The sequence below is a fragment of the Culicoides brevitarsis genome, chromosome 2 (assembly GCF_036172545.1).
Source record: "Culicoides brevitarsis isolate CSIRO-B50_1 chromosome 2, AGI_CSIRO_Cbre_v1, whole genome shotgun sequence".
Taxonomy (NCBI): Eukaryota; Metazoa; Arthropoda; class Insecta; order Diptera; family Ceratopogonidae; genus Culicoides; species Culicoides brevitarsis.
Window position 1 is genome coordinate 36,154,153 of NC_087086.1, and position 18,431 is coordinate 36,172,583.

The 18,431-nt window shown below is 27.5% G+C and overlaps 3 protein-coding genes across 3 annotated transcripts; all 3 read left to right on the forward strand.

Moving 5' to 3' along the window:
- Nucleotides 1–494: 494 nt before the first annotated feature.
- Nucleotides 495–2,841, forward strand: LOC134829424 (sugar transporter SWEET1). The gene is made up of 4 exons (XM_063842484.1): nucleotides 495–716; nucleotides 781–922; nucleotides 986–1,467; nucleotides 2,514–2,841. The coding sequence occupies exons 2-4, from the start codon at nucleotides 849–851 to the stop codon at nucleotides 2,642–2,644; spliced, it is 687 nt and encodes a 228-aa protein (XP_063698554.1). The 5' UTR covers nucleotides 495–716; nucleotides 781–848; the 3' UTR covers nucleotides 2,645–2,841.
- Nucleotides 2,842–2,956: 115 nt separating this feature from the next.
- Nucleotides 2,957–7,768, forward strand: LOC134829041 (uncharacterized). Its single transcript, XM_063842033.1, has 6 exons — nucleotides 2,957–3,135; nucleotides 3,190–4,457; nucleotides 4,511–4,520; nucleotides 4,801–4,882; nucleotides 6,408–7,352; nucleotides 7,417–7,768. Exons 1-6 carry the CDS (start codon nucleotides 3,011–3,013, stop codon nucleotides 7,474–7,476), a joined length of 2,490 nt encoding a protein of 829 aa, XP_063698103.1. The 5' UTR covers nucleotides 2,957–3,010; the 3' UTR covers nucleotides 7,477–7,768.
- Nucleotides 7,769–9,354: 1,586 nt separating this feature from the next.
- On the forward strand, nucleotides 9,355–17,598 carry LOC134829042 (protein spaetzle 5-like). The gene is made up of 7 exons (XM_063842034.1): nucleotides 9,355–9,408; nucleotides 9,466–10,131; nucleotides 10,957–10,964; nucleotides 15,166–15,612; nucleotides 16,653–16,757; nucleotides 16,819–16,995; nucleotides 17,421–17,598. Exons 1-7 carry the CDS (start codon nucleotides 9,355–9,357, stop codon nucleotides 17,596–17,598), a joined length of 1,635 nt encoding a protein of 544 aa, XP_063698104.1.
- The last annotated feature ends 833 nt before the right edge of the window (nucleotides 17,599–18,431 follow it).

Sequence of the window (18,431 nt, forward strand, 5' to 3'; positions counted from 1 at the left end):
TAATAAATTAAAATTAATAAAATTAAAAAAATAAATTAAAATTAATAAATTAAAATTAATAAATTAAAATTAATAAATTAAAATTAAAAATTAAAATTAAAAATTAAAATTAATAAAAAAATTAAAATTAATTAATAAATTAAAATTAAAATTAATAAAAAAAATTAATTAATTAAAATTAATAAATTAAAAAAATAAATTAAAAAATAAATTAAAATTAATAAATTAAAATTAATAAATTAAAAAATTAATAAATTAAAAAAATTAATAAATTATTAACAATATTAAAATTAATAAATTAAAATTAATAAATTAAAATTAATAAATTAAAATTAATAAATTAAAATTAATAAATTAAAATTAATAAATTAAAATTAAATCTCACCCGTTTTTCGTTCAAAGGGTAATTCAACTTGATCATCGGAACTGAAACCTGGGCATGTAGTAAACAAAACATTGGCATTGCCGTATCTATGGAAGCGCCCGCGGTACGATGTAACCTTAGTAGTTTCATTGTTTTGACGAAGAAGACACGTATCATCGTATTGTTTGCTTGTAATTTCAAACGTAAATAAATCAGTAAATTCGATCGTGTCTTTTGGCGTTAATCCCTTTCGTGAAATGCTTTTGGAGTGCCGTGGAAATCGAGCGAGAAGTCATCTGCGGGCCAAATTGCAGACAAATTGAGAAACATACACGTAATTTTTTTTAGAGAGGTGTAAAAAAACGTAGGAATAGCGTAAAAATAGTCGAGATAACGGGAGTTTTATTGCTACTTAGTTCACTACTCACCGCGTTTCGAACCAAAAATAACCAAAGAAATTTGATGCATTTCAACTGAGACTTCCATGGAATCATCATTGGCGGAGCAAGTTGGCACTTTGGCGACAATTACAACATGTTTGCAGTATCTCACGGGAGTGTAAGTTCAATTAGTTTCATTGCCAGGTGATAAGAAAACATTAATTTTTTCCGTTTTTTTTAGACTTGTGTGTCGCGATTACATTATCAAAAAGTCTACCGGTGACGCATCCGTGCTGACGTTCATATTCGGCTTCATTTCGTCGACAATCTGGCTGAAATATGGGCTTCTCACGAACGAGCGATCCTTAGTTGTAGTTAATTCCATAGGAGTAGCCTTAATGTTAGCTTACACTGTCATCTTCTACCTTTTCACGACACGACGACGCGACACAATCCGGATAACAAGTCTGAGTTTCATCTTTTTGTGTTTAGTGCTGCTTTACGCGAGCATCGAGGAAGATCATCTCATGGCGACGGAACGCGTTGGATTTGTGGGTATCGCGGTTTCGTTGATCTTTTTCGCCTCGCCGCTTGCCAACTTGGCGCACGTCGTTAGAGTTAAGAATTCCGAAAGTCTTCCATTTTCCATGATCGTCTCGTCGTTCGTCGTGACACTGCTGTGGTTCATTTACGGCAACTTGATTGGCGATTATTTCATACAAGGTTTGTTTGATCTTCGTTTTATGACGAAAAAATTTTTTACATAATTTTTTGAAAAATTTTTTAATTAAATATCTTAAATTTTCAATTTTTTAAAAACATTTTTGAGTTAAATATTTTTATATTTTAAAAAATTTTAATAAAAAAAATATTAATTTTTCTTTAAATTTTTTAAATTAAAAAAATTAATAATTTTTAACTTTTTTTAAGTAAAAAATTTTTTTTTTTATTTTTTTAATTAATTTTTTTTTTAATTTTTAATTTTGAGCTTTAAAATATGCTCAATATTTTAAAAGTTTTAAAAATTTAAAAAAAAAAATATGTGAGAAAATTTTCAAATTTTGAACTGATTTAAGATAAAAATTAATCTTTTTTATAAAATTTTTGATCAAAAATGCATCAACATTTTCATTGAGATTTATTAAGGGCTTAATATTAATAATTTATTTAAAATTTTAAGTGAAATTAAAAAAAAAATAAAAATTTTTAGAATATTTTTTTTTTTAAGAGAATTACTTACTTTGCTTAGTTTTTGAATTTTTATTAAAAAAAAAAATATTTAAAAAATTTTTTTTTTTTTTTTAAAAAATTAAAAAAAACGATATTTTAAATATGTCAAAAATTGATAATTTTTTCTCAAAAATTAGAAAATTTTAGAAATAATTAACTTTTGAACTAATTTGCACAAAAAAAATATTTAAAAAAAAAATATTTAAATTATTAAAAAATAATTAAATAAATAAATTAATTAATAAAATTAAATAAATTTAACTAAATAAATTTAATATTAAAAATATTTCAAAAATTGAATTAATTTTTTTTAAAATTAGAAAAATTTTAAATATTTCAAAACTTTTGAAAATTTTTTCTCAAAAATTTTTCAAAAAAATTCACTTAAAATTTTGCCAAAATTTAATATTTTTAAAAATTTTTTGATATTTATAATTAAAAATTTTTAAAAATTTTTTAAAAATTTATATAAAAAAATATTGAAAAAATTTTTAATAATTCATCAAAATAATTAACATCAAAAATCTTACTTTTTTCAGTTCCAAATTTCATCGGCTGTGTTTTATTGGTGATGCAATTGCTGCTCTTTGTCGTCTATCCAAGCAAATCTTCCGCGCACTCCAACGACGGGATCTCGTACAAACCATTACAAGTCCTCGAGCACCTATAAAACTGCTGAAAAAATGATAAAAATTTATTTACATCACAACGGAAAATATAGTCATTAATTTATTGTATTTATCGTACTTATAAAAAAATGAGCTGGAAATCGATTATTGGATCAAAAAATTATTAAAATTATGGAAGAAAATTTATTAAATTGTTAGAAAATTATACAAACCAGTTGAAAAGTAATAAAAAATGATCTAATTTTATTGAAAAATTACTTTCTTCAACAGACCAAGACCAAATTTGGGCCCTTTTTCGACACGGAACTGCCTTCATACGCCTGTATGGTATACGAGAACAGCTGATTTTGACATTTCTCGGGTTTACATCGCATGAATCTCGATTCTGTAAATAAATTGTTGTAAATATGAGTAAATCTAAGCCTGGGACTTCCAAAGAACCTCCAAAAGAGAAGCCTTTTCCGATTCCTTTGGTCGAACAATACACCAACAACTGCGAAAGGCTCAAAAAATACGAAAGTGCCGTCTTAAAGTAAGTTTTTTCCTCATTTTTCGATGAATTTTAACCAAAATTTCTCATTTTTAGACGTTTCGCCCCCAAAATCTCCGAAATCCACGACGAATTCATCCGCTTAACCTACGTCTTTGACGAAAACTTCCTTCCGGAATATGCGGCACTGGCTTATATGGGCGCCGCTCGTTGCGAAAAGGTCCAAGATCGGGTAATAGTTGAACGTCACTACCTCATAAAAGCTGCGGAGGCATTTTTGAAAGCCTATCAGCGTCGTTTTGATCTCGGCTACAACGATGGCGAAGAGGAATATCGTCAGGGAGCGCTCCGATGCTACAACGACATTTTAGAAAACCCGAAATTGCCCAAAGACAGCGTTATTCGAGCCATGGTGATACGCCAACTGAAGACAATTGATCCAGAAACCAGTCAAACGAGCACTTTTGACTCCCCGTTCATGCGATATGAAGATCTGAAAAGAGCAGCGATTTACGATATCAGTCAGGAATTTTATAAACCAGCTTTGAACAAACTCACAGACATTACCGACGACATTGTCGAACGAAAAAAGGAACTTTTTCACCCAGAAATGATGGAATATTCGGAAATTACGAGATTATTGTTGTTGTTGTACCTGGAATTACCGCCGGCGGCATTGGCGCCCTCGAATGTCGCCCTGTTGGAGCGATATCGGTACGGAGTGGAAGTTTCTCCATTGGTGAGGGCGAAAGAAAGTGCTTTAGATCCCGAATTATTCATGATTTTGCGTGGATTTGTTCAGGGAATTCAAATGCACATTTTGGAATTTATCCGGGAGACGTTCAACGAACTCGGGAGGATGCCACATTTGACGGAGGAACAACACAAATTACTTCGTCTCGTGTTTTACCATCATTTTCAGGAATTTTCCATCGAAGAAGCTGATAAAAAATGTCCATGCCCGAAATTTTATCCAGAATCTGAGTCAGAAGAGGAAGAAAATGAAGAAAAACCTCAAGAAAAACCTGAAGAAGAACCGGAAAGTTCGGATTCGGAAGAGTTGTCACCAGAATTGGAAGCTTTAGCGAAGGATTTGGATGAAATTGAGCATCGCCATCGTACTTTTACGGACTTTCAATGGTACTGCCTTCAACAAGAAGCCGACGAAAATGATTCTGAAGAGGTTCGACGATGGATCAAGCCGACTGACGAGCCTCGCGAAACGAATTTGGAAAAAGCTCTTGAAAAAGCGAACCGAAAATGTGAAGCACAAGCCTCGGGAAGTGACGAAAAAGCGTGGATTGATCCTCTAACGGAGGCAGTTGAAGCTCTTTCAACGAAAAATGACGAAAATGAACCTCTTAGTTAATAAAAAATTCCTTAAAATTAATTTTTTAGCCCAATTTTTACGTCAAAGGCGTCATCAAGTCGCGTGCTTTCCATTTTTTTGTTTATGTTTTGGTTCTGTGTCGCGTTTCTTATCGGCGAGAGAGCGATTCTCATTTATTATTAAGATGTTCGAGTGAAAAGGCACGAAAAATACGTGAGTAAGAGCGAGACAAATAACGTTCTCGTACAAATTTGGCTTTAAAGTACGAAATTTTCTCTATTTAGTGATTCATTTTTTGCTGTCCGTCGTTCGTGGACTGAAAAAATTCGACAGCACAAATAAAATCGCACAAAAAAGAAATTTTCGGACAAATAAAGGCAGCTGAAGACGACACAAACGATGAGTGCTCCTCCATATCCAGACGACAAAGGGTTTCAAGCGCCGCCGTATCCGCCAGCGGTAAGTAAATTTTGACTCGTGTCACACGAAAATTGTGAAATTTTATCATTTTTGAGGCTTATCAGTGCTTAAGTGAAGTGTGACCTGATTTTTAAAGAAAAATTTTGAAATTAAAATGAATAAAAATCGAATTTTTCGAAATTAGTGAAAAAATAATTCCATAGAATTTCATTTAAAATGTGAAAAAATTGCGATACGTTCAAGGCTACTTGTTTAGAATCCAAATGAATCGAAGTGAAACAGAGAGTGGTTTCTATGACGTTCGTGCGTATCGTGGTTATGTCATGTAACTGTACGTCTTCATTCGGGGAATTCAGAGTTTACATATGACAATAGTGATGAAATTACACTTTGATGACATCATTTTTGAAAATATAAACAAAAATTTTAATTTTTTTTATCGTTTTTTAAATTTGTTTAAAAATAATGAGGTTTAATGATGGTATCTAAAATTATTTTTAGTGTAAAAATTGAGCCAAAATAATTTTTTTTATTTATTAAAAAAATAAATTTAAATTTAATTACTTCTATTGAATTAAATTATTTCTAATTTATTTATTTTTTTTAAATTTTAATTAATTAAATAATTTTATTTATTTAATTTTATTAAATTTATTTATTTTTAATTTAATTTTTTTTAAATTAATTAAATTTTAATTTTTATTTATTTTTTTTTAAATAATTTTTTTTAAAAAAAAATTTTTTTGTGTTTTTGAATATAAAATGTTTATTTTTTTCATTAAAATAATTTTAATTCTTGACATTTTATAATTTAAATTTTAATTTGAGTGAAAATTAAACTAAAATCTCCTGAGATTGAAAAAAAAATAAAATAAAAATTATTTATTTAAAAAAATATTAATTATTTATAAAATTTTTGTTTTTTAATTAATTTCGAATTTGTTTATTTATTTGTTAATTATTATTTTTTTTTGTAAAAATTCCATTAGACAATTTAATTTAATTATTTCTTAATTTTTAAATAATTAATTTAATTTTTTTTTAAATTAATTTATATTTTTAAATTTTATTTTTAATTAGCTTTTTATTTTATTTATTTTTAAGAAATATAATTTTTTAATAATTTGGATTCAAAATTGAACTAAAATTTCTTAAAATTGATTTTGAACAAAATAATTTAAAAAAATAATTAAAATTATTTAAATTTATTTATGATTTAATAAAATCAATTATTATTAATTGTAAATTAATTTTTAATATTTTATTTTTTTTGTTTTATTTTTTTTAAATCAAAAATTATCAAAAAAAATTTTTTTTTTCAAAAATTTTAAGTAAATTAAATAAAATTTCTTATACTTTAAATCAAAAAAAAAAAAAAAAATAAATAATTAAAAAATAATTAAAATTCATAAAATTTTTTAAAATATCAAAAATTTTTAAATCGAAGTTCGATACTTTTTGTTCGATTTTTTAATGAAAATTTTCAATAAATTAACTTTTTATGCTTGATTTGAATTAATTGAAATAATTTTGAAAAATTTTACTTACATTTTTTTCATTTCAGGGAGCTCCATATCCATCAGATGGTCCTCCGCCGATGGGATTTTCCGCGCCCGGCATGTATCCAAGTGCTCCATATCCGAATCCCGGCGGCTATCCAGCTCCAAATGCGCCATATCCTCCGCCGCAGCAGCAACCTGGATATCCTCCTGCTCCACAGCCCGGTTATGCGCCTCCTCAGCCTCAAGGTTTCTATCCGCCGCCTCAAGGATACGCTCCGCCTCCCGTAATCGATCAACAGCCAATGTATCCGCAGCCTGGAATGCAACCCGGAATGCCTCCCGGCTCTCAATGGATGCAACTTCCCGAACATCAAGTCCTCATTCCCGATTGCCCGCCGGGACTCGAATACCTCACAACTGTCAGCAGTCTCTTTGTGAAGCAAAAAATCGAACTTCTCGAAGCTTTTGTCGGTTTCGAGACAAATAATCGATACACAATTATGAACAATCAAGGCTTGAAAGTTTTTTGGGCGGTCGAAGAGAACGATTGTTGCACGCGAAATTGTTGCGGACCTTCGCGTTCGTTCGAAATGAAAATCAAAGATGCCCAAGATCGGGAAATTATTCATTTGTCGCGCCCCTTGCGATGTGACAGTTGCTTTTGCCCGTGTTTCCTGCAAGTAATGGAAGTTAGTGCTCCGCCAGGGAACATTATCGGGACTGTCGAACAAAATTGGAGCATTTTTGGACCGCAATTTAGTATTAAGAACCAAACGGGTGACACAGTGATGAAAATCGAAGGACCTTGCTTGACGACAAGTTGCTGCTTTAACGACGTAAAATTCAAATTGATGACGCTCGATGGCCAAAAAGTGGGAAAAATATCGAAAAAATGGTCCGGCATCGGCAGAGAAATGTTCACAGACTCGGATTTCTTCGGCATTAGTTTCCCCCTGGACTTGGATGTGCGAATGAAAGCCGTGATGTTGGGAGCTTGTTTCCTCATTGTAAGTTAAAATGACTTTTTTTAACCCTAAAAATTCATTAAAAAATTTATTTTTATTTTTTTAGGACTACATGTTCTTCGAAAAACGCGGAAACAAAGAAGAAGATCGTCCTGGAATGCTGTAAATTTACGTAGAAGACACGAAATTGCTTGAAAAATGCCAAAACATCACATTTTAAGCTTCCGTACGCAGAAAATTAGTTACTTAAGATTTAAGTCGAATATCTCATTTTTTTACGAATTCCGAAAAATTTTAAAATTTGGATGTTAAATAAGCACTTTATTGAACTAAATGTCGAATGAGATATGAAAGGCCTTACAAAAAAAGTGCTGTAAATGGTTTAATGTACTCTTCCAATAATAAAAATCTAAATATTTTTGGTCGTAATAATATTAAATGTGCAATCAAATAAATATTTATCAATTAAAATATTATAAAATTATTTGTTTTCGAATTTTTTAAATCGATTTTTAAACAATTTGATGGTTTTTAGGTAAAAATTCACGAAATTTGCTAAACTTTTAAAATTTGCTGTCATTTTACTCTGTTAATATCTTTAAGGCTTCATACTTGGTTGAATTAAAAATTTTATTAAAATTTATAAAAATATATTATTAAATAAATTTTAAACTAAAATATTTTAAAAAAAAATATTTGAATTTTTAGAATAATATTTTAAATTTTTACTATTTTCAAAAATATTTATATTTTTTTCTATTTTTTTTTTATTAATTTTTAATAATTTTTTTAAAATCCTTCTATTTTATCAGATAAAAAAAAAATAATTTTTTTTGAACATTTTCAAAAAAAAAAAAAAAAAAAAAATAAAAAAAAAAAGACATAAAATAAAACAAAATTAAATAAATAAAAAATAATAATGATAAGGTAAAATATATTTTTTTTAATTATTAAATTATTTTGAGACTTTTAATATTTTATTTTATATTTTTAAAAATATTTATTTATGTTTAAATTTTTTTTTTATTTATTTCTTTAATGTTAACTTATTTTTTATTTTTTTTACTTTTTTATTTTAATACGTCATTCTTTTTTTTGTTTTTATTTAATTTTTATATTTTATCGACAATTATATATTTTATTATTTTTTTTAATTCTCTTTATCCGTTAAATATAGAAATATTGGAATCTTTTCAATTTTTTCTATTTTTCTTTTTAAATTATTTTTTATTTTTTAATTTAATTTTTTTCTGAAAATTTTAATAATTTTGCTAAAATTAAAGATAAAAAAATAATTAAAAATAAAAAGAATGTCTTATATTATCAAAACTTAAAAAAAAATTTCCCGCCAATTTTCAAAAGTCACGTGACAAAAAATTAAATAATAATTTATATGAACTCATAAAATCTATATTAATATTTTCTCTTACTATTTTTAGAATAAATCGTTCAACAAGTTACAATTTCGCCCTTGCTACAGTTAAATGAGATCGTAAATACAACGCGATTCAATTGAAGGTTAACAGGCCGGCGATGTCTGTGAATTATGCATTTATCGTTTATTTGTTTACTTTGTGCAAAACTCTAAATACGTTCCCGAACATATAAAATCATAGAGATTAGTTTGCACTAAACAGCAGTTATGGTTTCACGGAAACAGTTTGACATGCATTGAAGTACATTTTCTAACAATCGGAACAAAATGCATAAATTGTGGGAGTAATTGTTGAACATTCTAATGCATTTTTAATGCAAAAATCGATTTTTTAGTTCAATTTCGCTTCGATTTTTCGATTTAAAGCGAGTTTTTGTTGAAAAATCAAAATTTTTATGAGTTTTGATACTAAAATTATAAAAAATTATCAAAAAAATTAAATTTTTAACAAAAATTTTAAAATTAATTACCTTAAAAAGGCGCTTAGAAGATGTTTTGATGGTGACTTTGAACTTAATTTCAACACATATTACTGAAAATTCAATGTCAGTTTAGTAGTTTCTCAGCTTTTAACTTATTCAGACGCAAAATATTGAAAATCCTGACAAAATGATGGTTGAAACGGAAATTCATCCCGTTCATTATTACCCGGATTTGGCAGTTGTGAGTATTTTTTTTCAATTTTTTCTTAATTTTTTTTCAATTTTTCTTCTTTTTCAGATCGAAACTGAGCCCCATATCATCGTTGAACCAACAAAACTCGTCACAATCCATCCAACGCCTCTCGATGCCCTCACGTCGATCGATCATCTCATTGTCCATCAAAAAGCCGACAAGCTCGAAGCAATTTCTGGCTACGAAACACAAAATAAATACGCGATTTTTCATCCGTCGGGTCAGCAACTTTTTTTCGCTGCCGAAGACAGTGATTGGTGCATGCGAATGTGTTACGGCAAAGGACGTCCCTTCGAAATGTCGATTATCGATGTGCAGCATCATCAAGAAGTCATTCACATTTCGCGCCCTTTTCGATGCGGTTTGTTCTGCTTCAACGAGTGCAAACACGAAATTGAGATTTTTTCACAAGGAGTTGCCATTGGGAGTGTCAGGCAGAATTTTAGCTGGTTTTATCCGAATTTCAGCGTGAAAAATGAGGTTGGAGAGACAGTTTTGAAAATTACGGGACCTTGTATTCAGGCAAGTTGCGGCGGCGACGTGGATTTTTCGATTATGACACGTGAAGGTTATGAAATTGGGAAGATTTCGAAAAAATGGTCGGGATTTGCGAGAGAAATGTTTACGGATGCGGATAATTTTGGAATTAATTTTCCGATGGATTTGGATGGGAAGATGAAGGCTGTGTTGATTGGAGCTCTGTTTTTGATCGTAAGTTATTTTTTGATTTTTTTTTCTTTAAAAAAAATAATTTGACGGATTTTATAATTTTTATTAAAAAAAAAAAAAAATAAAATTAAAAAAAAATTAAAAAAAAAATTAAATAATTAATAAAAAAAATTTTAATAACAAATAAATTAAATATTTTAAAAATTTTTTAAAAAAAAAATAAAAAATTAAAAAAAAATAAACCACGTGACTTTTTATCTATATAAAAGTTTAAATCTCAGGAAAAAATTAATTTTTTAAAAATTATTTAAATTTAAAAAAATTAAATAATTAATTTAAAAAATAATTTATAAAAAAAATATTTTTAATAATAAATTAATTGAATTTAATAATAATTTATTAATTTAATTCAATTTTATTTTTTTTTATTAATTTATAATTTAAAAATTTTAAAAAATATTTTGAAATTTTAAAATTTAAATATTTTTTTTAATTTTTATTCAATTATAAATTTTATTTATTAAATTAAATTAAAAAATTCTGAGAATTTTTTTAAAAATTAATAAAAACTTTTAATTTTAAAAATTGATTAATTTTTTTATTTAAAATATTTCTAAATTTTTTTTAAAAATATTTTTAAACGAAAAATAGTCGAAACTAAAAAAAAATAATTAAATAGTTTTAATAAATATTAATTTAATAAATTTTTTTTATTTAATTTTTTATTTTTTTTGAACTGAATTAAAATTTAATAATTAATTTAAATCATCTGAAAATTTATTTTTCAAAATTTTTTAAATTAATTATTTTTTATTAATTATTATTATTTAATTAAAATTAATTATTTTTTTTTTAAATTTTTTTCAGGACTTCATGTACTTCGAAAACTAAAATCCCTAAAAAAATCAATTCTTATTAAAATAAATATTTTTCACTCACATAAACTTCGATTTATTTCTCCTCCAACACCGTTCGCGAACAATCCATGGTAAGCAACATAACAAAAAGTGGGGAACGCGACACACTATCAACTTGTCTAGCAACGTATTTCCTGTGCGCGCATAGTTGATATCGTAAGTAATTCCATTTCGCCACATGCGTTTCGTACTTCAAAACAAACAATAACAAAAAGTAGCAAAAATATTGAGTGTACTTGATACTTTTTTTTGTTATTATTTCTTCGTACTGAGGCTCTTTAACTCGCGTCGCGTTAGACAATATCAGTTACTTGAAGATTGTCGTGCGGTTAAGAAGTCACGAAGAAATTCAAATTAAAAATTTTTAAATAAATTAATAATTAATTAAAAAATACGCGGCGTCTCCATTTGAATAAAAAAAACATAAGAAATGAAGTTTTGAATAAAATTAAAAATATTTAAAAGGAAAAAAAGTAAGAATTGAAGAGAAAAATTGCGTAAAAACAGGTACTTGTTCACAAAAATTGATGATGTTACGATATCGTATGTGATAAGTAGAAAACCTGAATGCAACGAGGCTTTTAATCAAACGAAAGTGAAAGATAGAAAAGTGCATATGCGGTGTTAATAATACTGCACAAATAATGATGCAAATTATTGAAAAGTAAATAAATACAAAAATATTTGCACATTTATGTGAAAAAGACGAAAAGAAGTGCGCGGAAGGTTTAATTTGGAGTTAATTACGGTGTCTGTCATTTTTTCTTTATTTTTTTATAAATTTTGAAAGATTGTCAGAGTTGTCAGTTTGATTACGTATTATGCTCGTTACGACGAAAAATTTCCATAAAATTTGACATACGAATGACTTTGTCTCTCAAAAATTCTTGCAATTCTTTCCGGAACTATTTAAATTAATTCCGTCATAAAAATTCTAGAGACATGCTTCAATGGTCATGATAGAATGTTGCTACCGAGAAGGACCTTCAAAAGTTCGTCGCTTATTGAGCTCTTTCTTTTGCTTTGTTCTCAATTTTTTGTTTTATTATCTCCATTTTATGCGGATTTAATTGATCGTTCAAGATATGTGTGGGATACGTGACAAGAAATAAGTAACTGAGACATTTCCATGTTAATTAAAACGGTGACCGGGTAAGCAAATTGAAGTTATTTGTACAAGTTTTGTGATGATGTTAGCAACAAGCAATTGGCGATAAATATCGAGATAAATTTCATCGATGAATGAAAAATCCATAGTTTATTGATCGGTTTTTAATTAAAAAAGTTATTGAAATGAGGTTTGGTAAGTTTTTGCAATAAGTTGTTGAATGAGGCAAATTTAAGCCATTCACGAGTTCTTGGAATCAAAAGACTCATAGGAGCATAATGAATTGAATTGTAGGAACTAAAAGAGTGACTTGATTTATTTCATGTTTCAATGAACATTAAAGTGAGTCACAAAAATTAATTGTCTCGTCAGTGGTTTAAAGTTTTTTTTTCATTCACATTTGTTTGAGTGAATGAACTAAATTTGCATAAAAGTTAATTTAGTTTTCAATGGGCTTTCAAAGTATTTTAAGTTGATCTTTGAAGCAAGTGTTCATAAAATTTTTTTATGAGATAATATTTTTAATAGATGCATCTCATGATTTTGGTTTAAATTTAAACCAATTTATGCAAATTTTCTATGAAATAATTGTATGAAAACTTTCTTCTTACAAGAAGCTCTTTAAACATACCAATATGAGCTTCTGATTGAAATATATTGTTCTGAAGAGCATAAATTGTATTAGGTTAGGTTTAAGGATGCATCATCGCGGTTCGAAGACCTATTGTGATCAAATTGTATTAACTTTCTAAATAAGCTTCAGAGCTCTTCGTTATTTTTTGTAAACTGTCTTCAACTAATCTCAACCTTTTCATGTAGATTTAAAGCCATGATGCTGAAGCTTTTTTAAATTGTCTTCAGATTTTTGTCATTCATCAGCATTATATCGAATGTTATTCGACGTTGAGCCATTTGAGATTTGTACAATAGTAATTTCGTTTCTTTATCAAGCATTCTCTTCATTCGAGTTAAAAGTTGTCCTCTTTATGGATACCTTTTTCAGTATTAAGTCAGCGAGTAGTTTAAAAAACAAATTTTCTCATCTATCAAAACTCCAAGATATTTCATTTTATCCACTTTTTCCTAGGTAATGTTTTTAAAAACATAATTTTTGCTCTTTGATCCAATGTTACTTCACTAATATCACTTTTTGATAATTCGTTTTAATTATCCCTTTTGGTTCAATCTTAGTTGGTTGTTTCTTCTCAAAAGGTACGGCTGAACGTCTCCAACATGTGATATGAAAGGGGCTACTTTACTTACCTTAGCCTAAAGTTAAGTAAGATAGATAAAAGTTAGTATTCATTCAAGAACTTTACTTATACTTACTTTCTTTAATTAAACATCCTTCTAATCACAGCTCAATATTAAAGTCTTCCTTCATATTAGGCGGTTCGTGTGGACAAAAACAAGGCAGTTGACACAAATTAGCGACATCTGAAACGAAACATATCACATCACCCGATTTCTTCGTTTCATCGAAAAAAATATGGCATGAGATTTTTTGATGGTTTTGAGTTAGTTAAGCCTAAAGTAATTGAAAAAACCTAAATTCAAAATTCTGGAACGAGCTTTTGAGATTTTAGACATTTGTTTGTAGATTTGAGGGTTTTGAAGTACCTTTTTGACAAACCCAATCTCACTAAAATTGGCTAAAAATACTGAAGCTCGTTCCAGAATTTTGAATTCAAGTTTTTTCAAGTACTCTAAGCCTAACTAACTCAAAACCATCAAAAAATCTCATGCCATATTTTTTTCGATGAAATGCTGATATCGGGTGATGTGTTATGTCTTTCAGATCTCAAAGGTTGTTCAGTTATCTTTCAACTTTTTCTCATATCAGTTTTTGCTAAACTATTCTATGCTGAAAAAAACTCAAAAATAATAAAAAAATTAGTTCAAACTTTCCAAAAAAATAAACGTGGGCGAAATTATGCTACTTATACTTACCAAAAACGAACAATGACAAACGAGCTCAAATTCTCGGAAACAATTATTGAATAATATTTTTTAAAAATATTTTTGTTTCATTCACAATTCCTGACCTGACTTCCATAATACTTTGTTAAGCCATTACTTGAACATGAACATTTATTGTCATGTACTTAAAATAAAATTTCATAATAATCGAAACAATCTTGTTTTCATGACTTTCTTTGGCTGTCTTTGAGTCTTTTTCGAAACTTGTTTTTTTAAATCTTATTTCTTCTGTTCAAGCTAAGTAATCTAATTTTAACATAAATCATAAATTCAAACGCGACAATATTGTTGTAACCGAGTGTCATCACAATTAAACGTGATCACAATTTTTTCGTATTATTTATTTATTCATTCACAAAAATGTTCAACATAAGTCCCCAAATGCGCGAATCGCTGTTTATTCAAGAGTGAAAGTAATTTCATAGTTTTTTTTTTATTAAATATTTTGTTAGTTCCAAATATAATTGTTACTTAGCTGCATAAGCTTAGCTTCACAAGTCTTCCGTTTTCATTGAATATTCTCGAGTTTCAATCAATTATCGGGTTTCTGATTAATTTCATGTTATTATTTTGCTATTTGACTCATCAAAGAGGTCAATTTCGGCTGAATAGATGGGAATTAATGGATGTAATTATGTTGTGCAAGTTTTAAATGTTCAGCACGTTCGTGACATTGATTTATCAATTTTCCGCATAAATTGGATGGAGAACAAAAGTGAACATTGTTTGTTTGTTTTGTATCATTTTTATGTTGATTTGCATTAAAATGAGAGCCAGAGGCGGAGTTTTAATAGTTTTTACTTACCTAAATGCTGCAATGTACGTCTCTGAATGAAATTACTAAACTATACGATAATTTCTTACACAGAAAATTTTATGGGATTTTTGCATGCTTCTTTATGTAATACTTTCGCCGCTAAGTTCATGATCAGTTGCTCTCTTGAATTATGATGATTCACCCGGCGCGCGTGTAATTTTATTAAACCAAACTCACTTCTTCACTCGCATCTTCGATAATTTATAGCTCAACATTTAATTGTCGATAAAACTAATGAAATTTCCTCGTTCAAGGTGCAAGATTATGATTTGGTGTTATTTCGTTTTGAATCTCGTACTTTTTGTTACTGCATCGCCCCCTTGCGGGCTGTACGGGCAACCGCCATGCAAATTTCTTCCCGCCATGCCAGGTAGCACGCCCTCTTGTGCCAGTCCCGGAAGTACTTATTGCGAAAAGATCAAAGATTATCCCGTTCAAGTGATCAAGAGTCTTTTGCAAACTGTGGATTTTCAAGGCATGATAGTTGATGAGACTTTTGACGAGTTTTATTCTTATACGAATGTGCATAAGCCAGAGCATCATAGTTATGGACCGCCAATGTATAATTATGTTCCTCCTCCGACGACGACAAAAAGACCTGAAGGATATACGTATGGACCGAGAACGCATTATGGAGATGCGGGAAGTTATAATCACGGGAGGAATTTGAATTTTATTTTTGGACCAACGCAGAGTCAAGGGTAAGAATTTTTTCGTAATTTTTTATACAAATTTTTAATATTGATCTAAAATTAATTTTTTTGTTAACATTTTTATTAATTTTGACATAAAATTAACAAATGTCAATTCAAAAAATTTCCGTTAAAAATTTGAAAATTAATTTTTCTCATTTTTAATTAAAATTTTTGAAAATTAATAAACTTTATTAATTAATAAAATTTATAAACAAAAAAATTAAATAATTAATTAAAATATAAAAAAATTATTAATTATAAAAAAAATATCTCTAATTTTAATTTCATTTATTTTTAAATTTTAATAATATTTTTAATTTATTAAGCTTTATAATTTTTATAAAATTTTTGCTTTTTTTGAAAAAATTAAAAAAAACTAAATTTTTTATTTAAAAAAAAAATAAAAAAAAATAAAAAAAATATTTTTTTATTTTTTGAACTTTGAAAGTAGTTGAATGATGATCAAAAATTTTAATAAAATTTTAATAAAAATTAATTTAATTTTACTTAAATTTAATTAATTTTTAAAATTTAATTTAATTTATTACCAATTAATTAAATTAATAATTAAATTAATTTTTTAATTTTTTGTATCAAAATTGAATATTTTTCTCTTTAAAATTATTTTAAAAGCAAAAAATCCTAAATTTCTAAATTTTTATATAAGAAAACTTATTTTAAATAAATAATAAAAAATTAAATAAGTTTAATTAAAATTAAATTATAATTTAATTTTAAAAAAATATTATTATCTATTTTTTATTAAATTTAATTATTTTTTATTTTAAATTCAAAAATAATTTTAATTAATTATTAAATTTATTTTAATTTAATTTATTTAAATTTGTTTCATAAAAATTAAATATTTTTTCTTATTTTTTAAAAAAAAAATTAAATTTCTTATTTTTTATTAGAAGAAAAATCTTTTTCAGCCAAACCAAATTTCGTTTAAAAATTAATATTAAAATATTTTTTAAAAAAAAATTTAAACGAAATATTTTTGATCTTTCTTCAATTAATCCATCAAATCAATATTTTTTTTTCAGTCGCTATTACAATCAAAACTCGAACAACATCAACCATAATCGATATTATCGCAGCATTCGACACCACAGGAGTCCAAAAAACATCACAAACGATGATTTTTATCAGTAAGTCATTCAACTTTTCATAAAATTTCTCAAATATCTCAAATCCCTCAAAATTTTTCAGTTCCAACTTCACCAAAAGTCGATCAAAACGTCAACTTGCCTTTGGCCGAGAACAATTGTGTCAGGTTCGCACTCAATTCGTTAATCCGCAAGCAGCACTGAGCACACAAGGCGACTGGAAATATGTGATTAATCAAGGACAGCAGGCAACGCAATTGGTTAAGACAGAAGTGTGCGCGTAAGTGATTTCAATTTTCGTTTTTTTTTAGATTTTGAACAAAGAACTGCACTTTTTTACGTACGTTCTGTACATTGTGTGTGGGATGAAAGAGAAACTGAGAAAAAAATGGACAGATGATGTGTGTAAAACGAATAAAAGGCACGTGTCCTGTTTCTGTATTCGATCCATTCAATTTCATCTCTCTTCATTCTTCTTCGTTTTTAATGCTTTTTTTGATTTTTAAAGTTCATTAATGCTCTTGTGAATGCCGGGCGAGGGTGACTCATAAAAAAAATCTAAAAATTTGTCAAAAAATTCTTTAAATTTTTTTTTTGAGTCACTCTAAAAAATCTTAAAAGTGCTTTAAATAAAAAAATCTGTTCTTTTATTTGTGTAAATCCTGAACAAAAAAAAAATATTTATTTTTATATTTTTTTTTGTAGATCGTCCATATGTTCGAATTTGTGTCAACTGCCAAATGGATACAGCTCACGATGCGAACAGAAATTCGTACAGAAACGCTTAGTGGCACTTGAGACAACGGGTCAACGGCTTTACACAGACACATTTTGGTTTCCCAGTTGTTGTGTCTGTACACTTTCCAACGACATCAACAATTAAAATAAACGATTTTCTCTCGTGAGTTTCAGGACTTTTTCATAAAAATCGAAATTTTTGTAAGTTTTAGATCGAATTTCCTCGAAAAATTTATCAAGAATGACATAAAACCACTTCTGACGGATTGGAAAGGAGATATTTAACCGTAATTAAGCACATGCCGTTAACGAACGAAGAAGGATGAATGATGTCTCAATGCTATTTAAAAAAAAAAATATGTCTCGTCTTACTTCTCACTTGAGTTCTTTGGTGTCCTTGTAATTGTTTCCACATTTAAACAATTTTTCAAAAAAATAATTATACCAGAGAAATATTGTTGCCTAATGTGAATGTATTGAACATGTCAGTTCATGTGTGCGGTTAAATGCTACTACTATTTTATTTTATATAATGAATGTTAGTAACACAAAAAATTAAACCATAAAGTATGTGAAACAAGGCATAAATAATAATGAAATTTGTAATAATAACATCAAAAAGTTGCAAACGAGTACTCGAATGAGGGTTTATGGCATGTTAATTAGAGGAGAAGGAGTTTTTGATATGGTTCGGTGATGATGACTGAGAACTTAAATACAGGAAAAAAGGTAATGTAGAACATTCTAGAAGTTAATAATGTTCTCGATTTTATGGAAAAGTTGAACTTTTTAACAGGTAAGTTAAGGTTTTGAGTTTTTTCAACAAATTTTCAGAAAAATCGTCTTTTGAGTTCAATTTTAAGGCATAAACTTTAAAAATGAGATGTTTGGAACTGATAATTGGGTAAGTTTTAAATTTTTACATCAAATATCGATTACAAGGAGATGCAAGTGATGTGTAATAAAGCATATATAGGA